We start from the raw sequence: 14,515 nt of genomic DNA, 5'->3' as shown, positions 1-14,515 counted from the left end.
TCATAAAGATTTGGTGAAAATAGGAAAAAAATGGCTAAACATTCTCAGTGGGGAATGTGCACTTAAGGCAGACTTTACCCAGTAGGGCAGAACAGAGTTTATTCCGTTTAAAAAAAACAAACAGTCTGAAAAAAAAATGGATAAATGCCTGTGCCTGTTGAGCTGTGGAGACCTATATATACTCAGCATATGATGTTGTAATTACATTGTATGCTAAGTGGTAAATTAAAGATTAATGCATCAAATTGGGTCCAAAAATCAATAAATTGGTGTTGTGGCTACAAATGACTGTTTTTTTGTGAAACAGTAACTTTTCAGATTTGCTAGTTCACTTACTATTAATTTGTCACCTTTTTGCAAGTGCTAAATGCATCTGACACAGCTATGCTGAGAAGAATGCAGGGATCCAATGACAGAAACGTGGCTGGTCAGATATTTGGTGTTTGTGATGCTTCACAGTACAACTACATTTATACTGAAATTAAGTTACACATTGTAGACTATTTAGTTGCTACTTATAAAATCCTAATAAACTGAAGTGTAAGTTGTGGTCGTAACGTGATCAATGCAGGGAGAACGTTCAGAGTATAAATATGTTTCAAAGCACTGAGTATGCCAGTAGATGGTATGACATTGAAAGTTCAGACTTAAATGGGAATAACTCAGGGGGGTTTTAATGTGGCATTTCAAACAGAAAACATTACATGCGTGAGAAAATGACAGTACTACTGCTGCTACGAGATGATGTTTCAGTTCTCAAAGGACCACACATTTACTGTGCATGTATCTCTTATCACCCCAGTCTACCTCTAAATATGAAAACATAATCATCTGCACACGACTCAGTTGTGCTACAACGGAGCCTCAGAGCTGACAGCAGAATTCAGCCGATGAGAATACGGCGAGGCTTCACCAGCAAACTACAACATATTGCTCATTAGTCGATGGCAAAATGTCCCGCTCCCTCCCACTGATTACATCTACTGAGTTAATGAGCCACACACCCAACACTAACCCCCTCACACCCAGATTCTGGATCCCAGTCTCCCCATCTCTTTGCCTTCTTCTCTTTATGTCTCATGAACACAATGTTCAGTTTCATCTGAAGTGGCCCTGATCAAATTTTATGAGAGATCTTCTTTCCCACAAACACTACAGTTATTCATCAAGTCTGTGGGAGGACAGTTTACCAATTATCAGAAAGCGGTGTTCCGGCGCGGTAGCTGGAGTGTGCTTTGCTGATTGGCTCGCTCTGCTAATTGATTACACTCACAGCGGGTTGTGTCAGATGGAAGCTCCGTCTCTGTCAAAAGATTTTCAGGATGCTGCGTTACGGATTCACCTGTTGTATCAGTTCAACAGATACCCACACAGGCAGCGCTGCTGATAAGCACTTTAACCATCCTTTACTCACTAGGGTTGTTTTGTTAATGTTGCTTTTCTAATTTTCTCATTTGTAAGATGTTCTTTAAAACGGTTGTCAGATTGAATGTGGATTGTCCTTTAAAAATGAAGCTAAAAAAGAGAAAAAAATCAGTTGAACAAAATACATTTTTGTTTAATTAAAGTCAGCAAATAGAAAAGGGTCATTTAAACAGAAAAAAAAATGTTTTCAACATAACCTTGATTCATCTGTGTGTTTTATTTTCATCTGACAGTTATTAGGTGACACAAAACAAAAGCAAAAGACAAATATCTCTGGCATTTAATAATGCCAGAGAAAAATGTTCTCTGAAAATTTGATTTAAAATAATTCAGCTTGTTTTACTTATACTAATTTAGATTTAATGGTACAAAACAACAATAAATGTTGATCCTTTTGTTTTTGTTTCTGTCCTTATTTACAATTACACAGAAGATAGTTGTTGCTGTTAATCAAATATGAAATTAAGCAGATTTTAAGATATCGCAGCAGATATTAATGTGCAACTTAGCTAAATTAGACATAACTTGGTCCAGCTAAATTTAACTAATGATGTGATTTTATTTGCATATATTTCATTTTTTATGCATTTATATATGTTTATACTTTAATCTGATATTTTGTTTATATTTATTTCCTTTCTAGGTGGCTCTTCTGACTAGTGTATGAATTATATACAAATAAATTTGTCTTGCTTAGGTATGTGCAGAATATGCACCAACCAGCATTGGTAGGACACATAGGCCATCTTGGCCACATTAAGAATAGAAAGTTGTTTAAGGGTAACTCGTGATCATAGACAGTTGTGGACAGGAGCCAGCAGGGATCTGTGCCTCTGTTAAAGCCCTTGTACTGCAGAGGTAAACATAAATCAAATTTTATGTGTATATGCCGTGTCACAGAAACTGCACCAATTTAATCTTATACCTTTTCAGATTTACTTACAAAATGAATGTGATAGGCCTGTCGCGATAAACGATAAATCAATTAATCGGACGATAAATTAAACCTATCGACCTCATTTTAATTATGGGATTTATCGTCTCCTCCTGCCTTTTTTCTTTCTGTTGATGACACTGAAAAAAGGCTCAGCTCCGGTGCTCTCCACTGACTCTCCCTTCCTCATTTCCTTAGTGTAATGTCCAGCTCACACTACCCGAGTTGTCGGCCCATTTTCAAAACCTGAGAGACACATTAGCCCACAGAAATCCTAGGTATAACGGTTCAATCGGGTTTGATCGTGCCGTGTGGTGTCCAGCCACATGGGCACAAAATAATGGCTACAAGTCCAGTTAACAAATTTTAAAATCAGGCTTTAAAATCAGGCGTTCAGAGGACGGCAGGGGGCGCTGGCGTACATTTTTACAAAAAGGGGGGCGCTGGGATGCCTTTGGGGGGCGTTTAGTCGAAGGTAAAGTTTACACCTTAAATGCACAACAATACCAGTTTAGACTTTGAGCAACTTGGTAAAACTGTATTGTGTAACATTAAATCATGCTTGGCTGCAACTGTATTGATGGCAGCTCTTCTTCTTCTTCTATTCAGTGTTTGTTAGCTTCTGTTAGCTTCTTGGCGCAGCTCCATTCTCCTGCTACTGGTAGCTAAAATCACGACACCATCACTGTGTATCCCTCTGAAAAATGAACCCATTTAAATAAAGAAATCCCTCCTTTGGTGATACCACGATAGAAAGCGTTCATTTTATAGCGTTAACACCGGTGCTGTAAGTGGTTCGGTATGAAACGGGGGTGATAGAACAACACAGCACTTTTAAATTTCAATAATCAGAATGCAGAAATTGTTTCCGTTGTTTTAAAAGGTTTATGTCAGTCTGCCTTTTCCCCATCGATACGCTTCCTGACCGCCCTGCACCTTAGGGCTTAAAAAAACGAGGCGCACACTGGGCAAAACTCTGAAACAGGAGAAGCGGGACATTAAACGGAGCGACGAACTAGATGTGAATTATGGCATAAAAACAGAGAATCTGACGCTGAACAGTGAAAAAATCAACACACATGATGTGAAACACATGACGATTAGGCGGCGCAGCAGGTGATGAGATTACTGATGGTGAGCGTCAATAAACGTTAAAATAAATGTAGCAACAAGAAAGAAACTAAAGTGGACATTAATAAACCAAGAGAGGATAATACTAATCAAAGGAAACTAAATGAAAATGAATGAAGAACAAAATGCATAAACTAAAGTAAATACAGAGGAATAAATCTGTATGGCAAGACCTTTTGAGCAATAATTAATACAGAGGACAGTATGGCAAGAATAAACAGACACCATTTCCAGATAAAAGGTAAAATAATATTGTTGAAGTGCCATGGGTTTGTTGAAACCATATCTAATACTGAGAATAAATATATCTTAAAGACCATAACAGTAAAGAACTGATCACTTATTTATGTTTTTAATTAGATTTGATATATTTATTTCTTCAATATTATTTTCATGCCAGTATTTATGTCATGGTGGTGTTCAGTGACTCCATGACACTTTCAATTTGACTCATTAGGATTTGATTAAGAACCAGATTTGTTCTTTGTAATTTCTGTCCAGTAAAACTATTAATCTATAAATCAATAGACAGGTCTATATAAAGATATAATCCATGTTTCGGTCTCATATTTGTTTGTCATTAAAAGGATCTGGAACTTTTGTTTTTCCACTGAAAGCTCTGGTTTGCACAGTAAATGCCATGTGGGTGAATTTTTATGGATGATACTCTGATGTCCCATTCTCCTGAAGGCAGCACAGAGCTGCACCACCAGAAACCGACAAACACTGAAGAGAAGAAGAGTTGTGATTAATGTAGTTACAGTTCTATCCATGTTTTAATGTTGCAGAGCTCAGTCGTTTTGCAAATAGTTCAAAGTTTAAACTGGCATGTTGAACATCTTTTATCAGGTCATTTTGTGGAATATTTAACAACTAGAAAATGGCACAAAATAAGAATATTTTTTCCACTCTGATTGGCTGCTGTTTAAGCTGAATGTCCATTCATTGCATTTTTCGTAGACGCCTGTGAAAATAATTTCTATTCTCATGACTTTTTTGTTCTCTGGGAAATTATTTTTGATGATAAATACAGAAACAAGCATAAAAATCAAAACATCTACAATAGTGATAGTAATATTAATGATAAAATAATAGTCAGTGCAAAGTAGCCTGCAAATTCTTTGGTGGGGGGCGGTGAGGGACCTGGGGGGCGTTGGCCCACAAAAGGTTGAGAAACACTGTTCTAGATCAAGAGTCAGCAACCTGCAGCTTCGGAGCCACAGGTGGCTCTTTGGGTAACTTTATGTTTTTAATAATAAAATATTGCTTTGTTTTTTTTTTCCACCCTTTTGTTCTGTGGCTCTAGGAATAGACACTAACCCTGTCCCTCTGACCACCACCAGCAGATAAGGCGGTGTAATGTTTTGACTTATGTAATGTTAATCTTATAAAAGTACCATAAAAGGCACTACAAAGTTTTTTTTTTTTGTTTTTTTTTTTTTAAAAAAGCAACATTTAAAAAATGTACACGTTTTCAGTGTATTGACTCAGGTTATCTTCAAACAAGTACTGATATTAATAACTCAAAGTGAAATACACAGAGCTTGGGTTAGAGTGCATCTGGAACGCCTAAATAAATAAATAAGTGGGTGGATTACAGTTTAATTACCAGCTGGTGCATCAATGTTTAATAGCTATAAACATGTGACGATAAGGCCTGTGGGTACTGAAAGCAGAACTTCTCTAAATGCATCTCAACTCCGCCCGGCTCCATTCATTACCCCAAAGAGATAACCCAGGCATAGGAAAATGCAGAGTCAGCGCCCGACACACTCTCTGGGACACAGCGAATCAGTCTCTCTTATTTTCTGTCACCCTCTAATGCAATGCAATGAGTCGGTGGCGTACTTTAGTGCAGAGTTTCAAACTGCTTCTTTCAGCCGCAATATTCCTGGCAGCAGCTTTCCTGCATATGAAACTGTTTTCATGCAAAGAAACGGTGATGGCCCAGGAGGAGGGATGATTCCATCCGCATCTGAGCCACTGTTGGAACAATCTGACTGATATCACATTACTGAGATGATTTCAGCAGGACTGCTTGACTTATAATACGAGCAAACTGGAACTAGATTAGCCAACAGCGTTATAGCAGTGTGGAAAAATATACAGCAAACTGGGTCTGGAGGAAGTGAAATTAAAGCCAGTACTTGAATTGGCTCAAAAATAAAACAAAATAATAAAGGTTGCAAAAAAAAAAAAACATGAAATTCCTCCTAGTCTCTGCAGGTTATATAAGCTATTCCCCCTTGAAACAAATCTTTAAAGCGGACAGACTAAGGTCACGGTTCTGCAGTGGTCATCTCAGAGACCAAACCTTCTCTGGTGCAGAAACGTTGGCGTTATATGGAAGGGAAGGGGTTTGCATCATGAAGATTCTCCGCATAAATCTGCAGCAGCTGTGCAATACTGTCAAGTCACACTGAACCAATATCCCCTGGGAGTTTTTTTAGCAGCTTGCTGAAAAATTATAGCAGCACCGACTCTGACAGGCCAGCCTCACATCAACATGGGAAACATATTTGAAGCTTCCCAATGAAGGCTGGGGAAATGTGAAACTTTTCAGAGATATGCTTTAAGTCTTCTCACTGATGGATTACAAATGTTCAAGGAAAGAAAGGAATAATAGCAACTGAAAACACAATAAAAGTGTGAAAAAACAAAGCATCTGAAGTTAAGCAAAATAAAGTGCAGGAAACTGCACGTCTATTGGCTGCATGCAGAAAAATGATGTTTATCTGACATCTGCTATTTGCATAAAAGATCTTTATCTCATCTTTACCTTTGAGGAAAGCTCATATGCCTTTAGAAAACATTTGGAGTACAGCAGGTCTGTAACCAGAGCCACTATGATGCTGCTACACTCTGAAGGAATGGAAGCACCAGAGGCCACGGTGCTTAATGGTGGGTTTGACCCACCAGAGGGTCAAATCTGGGGTTTAAACTGGGTTTGGCGCCTTTACGGCTTCAATGAAAAAGTTTTCTGTTTGACTCTTGTTGACCATTTAGATAAGAATCTGAATCATCTGAATTTGTGCACCTGTCACTATGAGTTGATCAGAATATGGTTCTTAAACATAAACTGCTTGAAACTTTTCTTGCTCATCAGAAAATATGATACCAGAAACACGTAGAATTTGGGCTCCAATTGTATTCTAAAAAATATATTTCTTTCTTTCTCAGCAACAAGAAAGAAGAAGCCTCCATTGGTGCAACACAGAGTTATGCACAAGTCTCCTCATTAGTTCTAACGGTCCACTTTGTGCCAGGGGATAATGCTGTATTTATTGGGATGGAGGGTGTGGAATGTTTGTTCCAGCTGCTTTATGAAATCCTTTTGATTGACAGCAGCTGCAAAACTCATAATAACTTAGAGAACTGCCAACCTAGAGAGGACATGATGATGAGGTCCAACACTTGGCATAAGGCCAGATAATCCAGCTTTGCTTGAACTTCTAAGAAACCAAATTCTGGGTTTGTTCACTACAGCCTATGAGTTAAACATTGTGCAGATTGCAGAGTCCATTGTGTCCCTGATAGTCTGATAGGAGACTGCAGAGGCACAAGCTAGGATGGGTTTTGAATTAGCAAAACAATGTCAAAAAGTAAAACTTAAATAAACTCACAATAACCTGCCTCAACTCTCCTTCAGAAGAAAAGAGAAAAATGGCTATGTAACAATTTCATGGCTTATTGAGGCGCTTGGGGTGTAACGATGTTTGACACTGTTCACTGTGTACCTTCCAAGACTAGCTGTTCTCAAAACTACACCAATGGCTCCAGCCTCCACTGGATCTAATATCCAGTACTGTACGAAGTGGTGTCTCAATTCCAACGTCATTATTTTGATTCTGAATCATAGCTTGCAAAAAAAAACTTCCAGGTTCACCAAGGTCAGAGCTTTGATGCAAACAAGCCACTCATCAAATCTTTTAACTCTCCGCTGCTTTAATTAGCAGGCAGCAATGCAGACAACATGGTTTCCAATGCTGTCGAGCCTTCAGCATCCATTTTCAGCTCAGGCCTTCACTAATTAATGTTCGAATGAAACGTCACCACGGTGATTGCTCTTATTGCGCTGTGGAAATAAATGTTGCAACTGATGATTGCATTAAAAGGAAGGGCCACTCTAGAAAGGTTCATTATTCCTGTCCTGAGAGACTGAAAGGTGACTGCAGGAAAATACTGAGCAGCTAATGTAGCCTTGATTGTAGAAACATAAAAGGTCAAGTTTTTAGAAGATAACTTTTATTGTTTTATTATGTTTAGTATTCAAGTCTAATAAAATGTGATTCTACAGTTCTGTTATGTATTTAGCCATACAAAAGTGTTGAATTAGTCATGAAGCTAAAAATAATTATTAGATTGGATGCAGGATTTGAAGGAGAATTAGTAAAAGCTGAGTGCTTGTTGTTGGGTCAATTTGTCAGCACCCTAAATCAAGTATATGTACAGAACTACAGTAGACAAGCTTAATCAAATCTTCCCACTTGGTTTAATTTAATTATGCTTATTACAGTGAACATAATCAATTTGTTCACTCCTTTTCTTTTTCCTTCATACACAGATTGTCTCTAGTGCAGCTCATGGATCTGCGGAACATGCATTAACTGACAGCTACAAGCAGAGCTGACCTTCAAAATAATAAGCTGTAGATTTACTACGTGCTTATCTCTGAGTCTTGGAGAAGCAACAACAGGCAGGTTTCATCCTCCCAGTACACCACTCCAGTGACTGGATCCAGTTAAGCCAGTTTGATGAGGGGATAAGCTGCAGACTGCGCGCGACAAAAAGGAGAATCTCATCCGCCTCTGTGTTACAGCGTGACATGCCTCTTCAGACTCACTTCAGACCCGTCACTCTCACACACTCCAGGTTCTTCAGCTGTCCTCATTGGACAGCCTCATCCTATATATATATATATATATATAGCTGGAGATGGGCACCAGCAACCCTCCCGACCCCACTAATGGATAAGGGTGTAAAGAAAATGGATGGATNTATTTTATAATAAAACAAATAAAGGACTAAGCGGCGCCAAATTCACACCACAGAAAAAAATATAATAAAATCTAATAGCTTGCCATCATCAACATGTGGAATGTATGCATGGATGGGAATAACTGACTTCATTGTAAATAACATACAATAGTCAAAACAGATTTGTAAAAACAAAAAGCTGTATCGACCACTTGTGCACCTCCTCATTTTCTTAATCGTTCATGTTCAGCATGCATGGCGATGACCATACAGGAAAAGCAGCACGGCGAGGTAAAAGCAGCTTAAACACTGTTTCCTTTATTTACTCTCATTCTGATCCTTGTTGGATACAGGCAGATTTTATTTGGCCAAACATACTTTAGCTGGTCTATAAATCACTGAACGGTTCAGCACCACAATACATTAAAGATCTGCTGTTGTTGCATCAACCTTCCAGACCTCTCAGGTCTTCTGGTTCTGCTCTGCATCCAGAACCAGAACAAAAACATCTAGAAGCAGCATTCAGCTCCTATGCACCACAAATCTGGAACAAACTTCCAGAAAACTGTAAAACAGCTGAAACACTGAGTTCCTATAAATTTTAACTAACTGCCTGTTTATAGTTGCCTTTGATTAATAATAACTGGAATATCACTAATTGAATCAAAATTTTATATTTTCATTACTTTCCGTTATCATACCACTTTAATTATGCTTTGAAGTTTTATGTTATCATGTAAAGCACTTTGAATTATCTTGGTGCTGAAACGTGCTACTGTTTAAAATAAGAACTGTGGTTCCTCTACTGGGACTCAAAAGGATGTGTGAAAGCAAAGAGACAAATTCTCTCAAGACATGATATAACTTCTATGTAGCAGTAGTCAGAAGAGTACATAAAGGTCGGTACACATTCTGAAAGAACAGATACATTTGTTCTCCCTCCCAGGGCAGCAGGGACAAAATGATGTCGATCTGTTCTTGTAGCTTTGGTTTGGGAATTCTTGCAGCCTGTTCTTGACATGTCATCTGGACAGATCTTTGTTTCTTGCATGGGATCCAGAAACTAATATACAAATGCTACAGTGGGAGGGACCCATGGGTACTTCCCAAGAGTTCTGCAGCCAAACTCATAAGTAAAAAGTGTTCTGGGCAGAGAAAATGTGATGAAGGTTGTCTTCTGAGACAGTGCGCCAAAGATCCAGGCAAAAACAGCAGAGGAGGAGAGCATTGCAATAAGACAGAGCTAAATAAGCACAGTATGGATGACATTAGAATAAACAGATTCTACAGTGTTAAAGAAGAGCGCAAAAAATGTCACAGGGCCACTGAAACATCTCCAAAGGCTGCATATGAGTAATGGAGGTGTCTGAATCTTGTCTCTAGTTTTCACATTGTTATTCTTGTTTTATGGGCCAGAAAGAGGCTCAGCATACAAAGTCTAATTGGCTGTTGTTTTACGTGAAAGCACAGCTTGTGTCGTATCCATCAGAAAAAGGAGGGAGGAAAAAAGGAGCAAATATATTTGTCAACAGAGATGCTCCTGTATTCATTTGACAACCAGAAGGAAGGGAAGGGGACAGACATCACACATGGAACTGCATCAGAAAGGCTGGGATCACAGGGAATCAGAAAGATTTCAATAACCTCATTTTTTGGTCAAGCTGGAAAGAGTGGTTTTGTGATGAGATCAAACTGTAGATTAAGAATATCAGAGGCTCTTCTATAAAGAACATTTCAATTGGTTTCTAATTAGGCTTTGCAGACAGAAATACAGAACCTGTCGAGGAGGTTTCTGTCTCTGAATAAATCTTTTCAGAGCTGACGCTGTGGTCTTGCTGTTCCTGATGCCTCGTTTTTGCTCAAACAGCTCATAGACTAAAACCAGCAGAGCTCCGATGAGAAAGCTCTTCATCTATTCTGCAAGAGCAGCACAGCAGCAGTTTCACACCAATTACATTTCCATTGGCCATTAAATTGCGCAAACTGAAATTACGAAAATGAATTTACTTAATGGAAACATGCTGATTTTGAAAAAAAAAACAAAAAAAAAACCTCACATTTAGATAAAAAGTTTTTTTCTCTAGGATCAGGTGATTTTTCAGTCGTATTTAAACACTTTTTTTCACTTCTTACGAGTCCCAGCCGGATGTTGCACAGTCGAAAATGACGAAGAAGACAACAGGAAGTAGTAGGAGGATGATGGCTTGTTTTTGTTTTAATGGACAATGTGCAGGTGGCTCCACCATCATAAAACATTGAGTCATTCAAACATGTTGAATCCATAGCTCTTCTGTAAAACCTCCAGTTAAAATTTCCTCAAAAGGCCGCATACATAACCCCTCCCAAGTAGGCGGGGCTCGTTGCTCCTTAGCCTGAATAAGACGCGGATATCTCCTCTGATTGGCTAATATATAAGCTCCAGCACAATGGCTGAATTATGAATATATTTCATGTAACTGTTTACATCTGTCACTTCCATGATTTTAAATTAAACCAAACCAACTTTATTTATTATAAATTACTTATTGTGTAACCAAGCTTATTCACATTTGACTTTAATTTGATCTCATATTCAATAGAAAAAGCTATTGGAATTTTTTTTTTTTAAGTCAGCATAATATTGCTCACAACTGTACTGTAAGCTCAGCTCCAGTTACACACACTGGTGCAGTCAATTTGATAATGTCTATCAAACCCGTTCCAACCAAGCTGCAGGTACCTGGTCAACCTACAGCCTTCATAAGACCCACAGTTCCTACTGGTTCCTAACATCTCATTTCTTGCTAGTTGGTGCTCATAGAACTATAGTTTTTTACTTGTTCAGTGTACCTATTAATTTTATGGAGACCCTGCTCAGCTCATGCTGTACACCTTAGCACTGCTGTGAGCAGCGGGGTGTCTATTGAAGCCAGCAGGAGCCCAGCCCAAGCTTAGCACACATCTAACTGAGGCTCTGCCTTCATTAACCCCATTTGAGATGCCCTTGAACTGTAATGGCAACAAATCCTTTTTAAGCTGACAATACCGTCTACAGTCAGTCATGATCACCGACAACAGACTGTTGGATGTTTGTGGAAAAGCATTTGAGCCATTTGAAATAATTTGGTTTCTGTGTGGATCAGATCAATAAATCTATCCAAATCTATAGATCCAGTTTTTGTTGTTGTTCTCCCAGTATAAACGTTTCAGGTTGTTGTTTGCAGAGAACATATAAGGGTTTTAATAACTGTCTGCTAGTCAGACCACTGAATGATGTTTACATATATTAATCATTAATATTTCTTTTACTGGTTTTATATAACATGCAAATTTTCAGAGATTGCTTTTGGGTTTAATTAGTTTCATGCATACATATCCAAGTTAAAAGACACGTGTGGGATATACATCACTCTGTTGTACTGAATCTATTTTTTTTTTCATTTCACTTGCAAAATGAAATTGCTGAATTAAATTAATATATTATGAATGCATGAAGCTGCATTTGGAATATTTCTGCATCAACCTAAAACACAACCATGCAACATATACTGTCCACATTTTTTTCAATACTAATAAACTGCTAAAAATAATAGTCCCTTCAAATATGTGTCATTCTTAAGAATGCTGGTGGTTCTGGTAAATGTGATGCCGTTTTTGCTGACCAAATCATAAACAAACAATTCTGCTCATAAGTGAGATTTTTTTTTACAAAGAAAAAAATTGTTGCATTTAAAAATAGATATAACATCTGAAGAAAATCACTGTTCCCCCATAGCAGCACTGCACACTGGCTAAAAACGCCCTTAGCCTTTCACCCCGAACACCAGAAGCAGCAGTGGATTTAAACAGGAACATAATGAAGAGAGACACAGTAGAAAACAGCTCACTCCTGTATATTTAGCTAATGGACATCAGTGTGTGCGAGTGTCTTTCTTTTCACGTGTGTGTCCTGCTCGCTGCTCTCAGAGTCCTTCATCTTGGCCCTGGCTTTTATTGACCATATTGGAGGCCATAAATCATTGTGTGTGTGACTCCAAGTTTGTCTGTGTGTGTCTGTACGGCTGAGTGCTTCTCTGGGTGTGAGTAGCTGCACACAGCAATCTCAGGTCAGAGGAGCAACAGAGCGAGCAGTGTGTGCTTGTGTGTGCATGTGTGTGGAAAAGCTGCGACAGGGCAACAGTATCCAATGTGGTCAACAGGCCAAGGGACAAGATGTACCCAACTGCTTCGCACCATTTTCCCACAAAAATGTACGTGCCACTCAACCACGCAAAACTTCAGGCGAACAAATACCTGCAGGCGCGCGGAGAGGCAGCTGAAGATGGTGGGCGTTACACTTTTCACTTTATCGGCCCTGCAGTCTACTTTTTAATCTCTCTCCACCTTTTTATCTGTCTTTCCTCAAGGGTGGTGGTGCTTAAGTATAGATGGTGTTGAACTGGATTTGACATTAACAGCCCTCCATTAACATTTCGCACAGAGCTACTGGAGTGAGCAATCAAATCAAGCGCTGGAGCAGACACACTGCAGGCGAGCATCACATGTAACACAAACCGAAACATGCGCAGATATGGCCGTAAACATAGTCATGTGTGACGTGACAGGAAAACAAAGTGTTGACCTTTCCAGTTCCCAAATGTCTGCGAGCAGAAAGGTTTAGCAATGAGTTGGTGTGTTGGGTAGGGCTGCAGTTGATGACTTAAAGACACGTCACTCGCTGCGTTTTCCATTGTCTGTGTAGTTGCTCAATTTGACACTTTGAAGATAAAGTCAGCAATTTCAATAAAACTCATTTTTCAGCAAATAGTTTTGGCCCTTATTTTGCTTAACTGCAATGGAAACATTTTCGCCAAAGTGAGGAAAATATTAAGGGTTGTAAACTCTTTGCTACATTCTTTGGATTCATTGCCCTCCCACTAACTCTTTCTCAATGCATCAGGTCACGGGAAATCAAACGACTGACAGATCCATCATTGCACCAACTCATCTGCAAAAGGGAACATTCCTTCTGCATTCCTAACTCATATCTGTACTTTTTCTGTCAGTGAGCGTATATGAATATTGCAGCCGTTTTCCCATTGGGTATGGAAAAAGGAACCGCTTTGATATTTCCCCCCAGAAAGCTAAAACGTAAGCAGGGTGACAGATAAAACTAACCAAACTCCTTCCTGAACTGACCTCAATTGCATTATGTTACAAAGTTCACAGAGTTCTTTGAACTCATCTGAATTATATTAGATAAAAAATGACCAGACAGATAAAACACAGACACGTTTCATCTTATACACCAAGTAAATGTTTCCTACTCACAACTCATGTGCTGGATCTTAATCTTCTGATTCCAAAGGTCTGCCAAAAACAGAACAACAAAACAGGTGAGATGCAAGCACTTGTATGTATATACTGTTTGTGTGAATACAAAAATTAAGTGCCTTTTTTATACAGGCTTTTGAAGTGGGCACCCCTGCAGCTCGGAAAAAGCAGAGAGATAAATTCTCAGCAGCATATTTTTCAAAGTTTTTCTTCTGCTTCGCTCTCCTCCTCCCTTGAGATGGGAGCTTTTGTATCACCTCTCACAAAGCCTTCCAGAGTGTTCTCTCTGAGAATCGTGCAGATAAAGGCTGAGAGGGAGTTTAAGCTGGTCACTCTTTATGGTTCAACAGTGAAAAAGTGGCAGATAGTAGTGGAAGGATGGGGTGTGTGACAGATGGGAAACCATCGGCACAAATCACACAAAAACATGACGGCTGTGGGAAACATTATTTTCTTGTTCAGAGTAAACCCAAAAACATTCATATGCCTGGAAAACTTGGATTTAACATAATTTTAATTCAAGGAATAAGTAGATTTTTTTTTTCAATACACCATCTCTCAAAAAACACTAAAAATGTTAGAGTAAACATGTTCAAAACAAAAAAATTGCCTTACATATATACATCCAAGGTGAGGTGTTTGTATATATCAATTGACTATAGATAGATAGATAGATAGATAGATAGATAGATAGATAGATAGATAGATAGATAGATAGATAGATAGATAGATAGATAGATAGATAGATAGATAGAT

At 38.6% G+C, this 14,515-nt stretch overlaps 1 protein-coding gene across 2 annotated transcripts in view; it reads right to left on the bottom strand.

The window, feature by feature from the left end:
* naaladl2 (N-acetylated alpha-linked acidic dipeptidase like 2) overlaps positions 1-14,515 on the bottom strand; it is a 415,941-nt gene that overhangs the window by 306,784 nt on the left and 94,642 nt on the right. For both annotated transcript variants that reach the window (XM_017304561.1, XM_008407820.2), the window contains one exon: positions 13,757-13,795. In XM_017304561.1, coding sequence (XP_017160050.1) covers positions 13,757-13,763 — 7 coding nt within the window. In that variant the 5' untranslated portion in view covers positions 13,764-13,795. The remainder of the gene's footprint in view (positions 1-13,756; positions 13,796-14,515) is intronic.

Source organism: Poecilia reticulata, linkage group LG4 (genome assembly GCF_000633615.1).
Source record: "Poecilia reticulata strain Guanapo linkage group LG4, Guppy_female_1.0+MT, whole genome shotgun sequence".
NCBI lineage: Eukaryota > Metazoa > Chordata > Actinopteri > Cyprinodontiformes > Poeciliidae > Poecilia > Poecilia reticulata.
The sequence above is the reverse complement of the archived record's forward strand: the minus strand, read 5'-3'. Positions and strand labels throughout refer to the sequence as shown.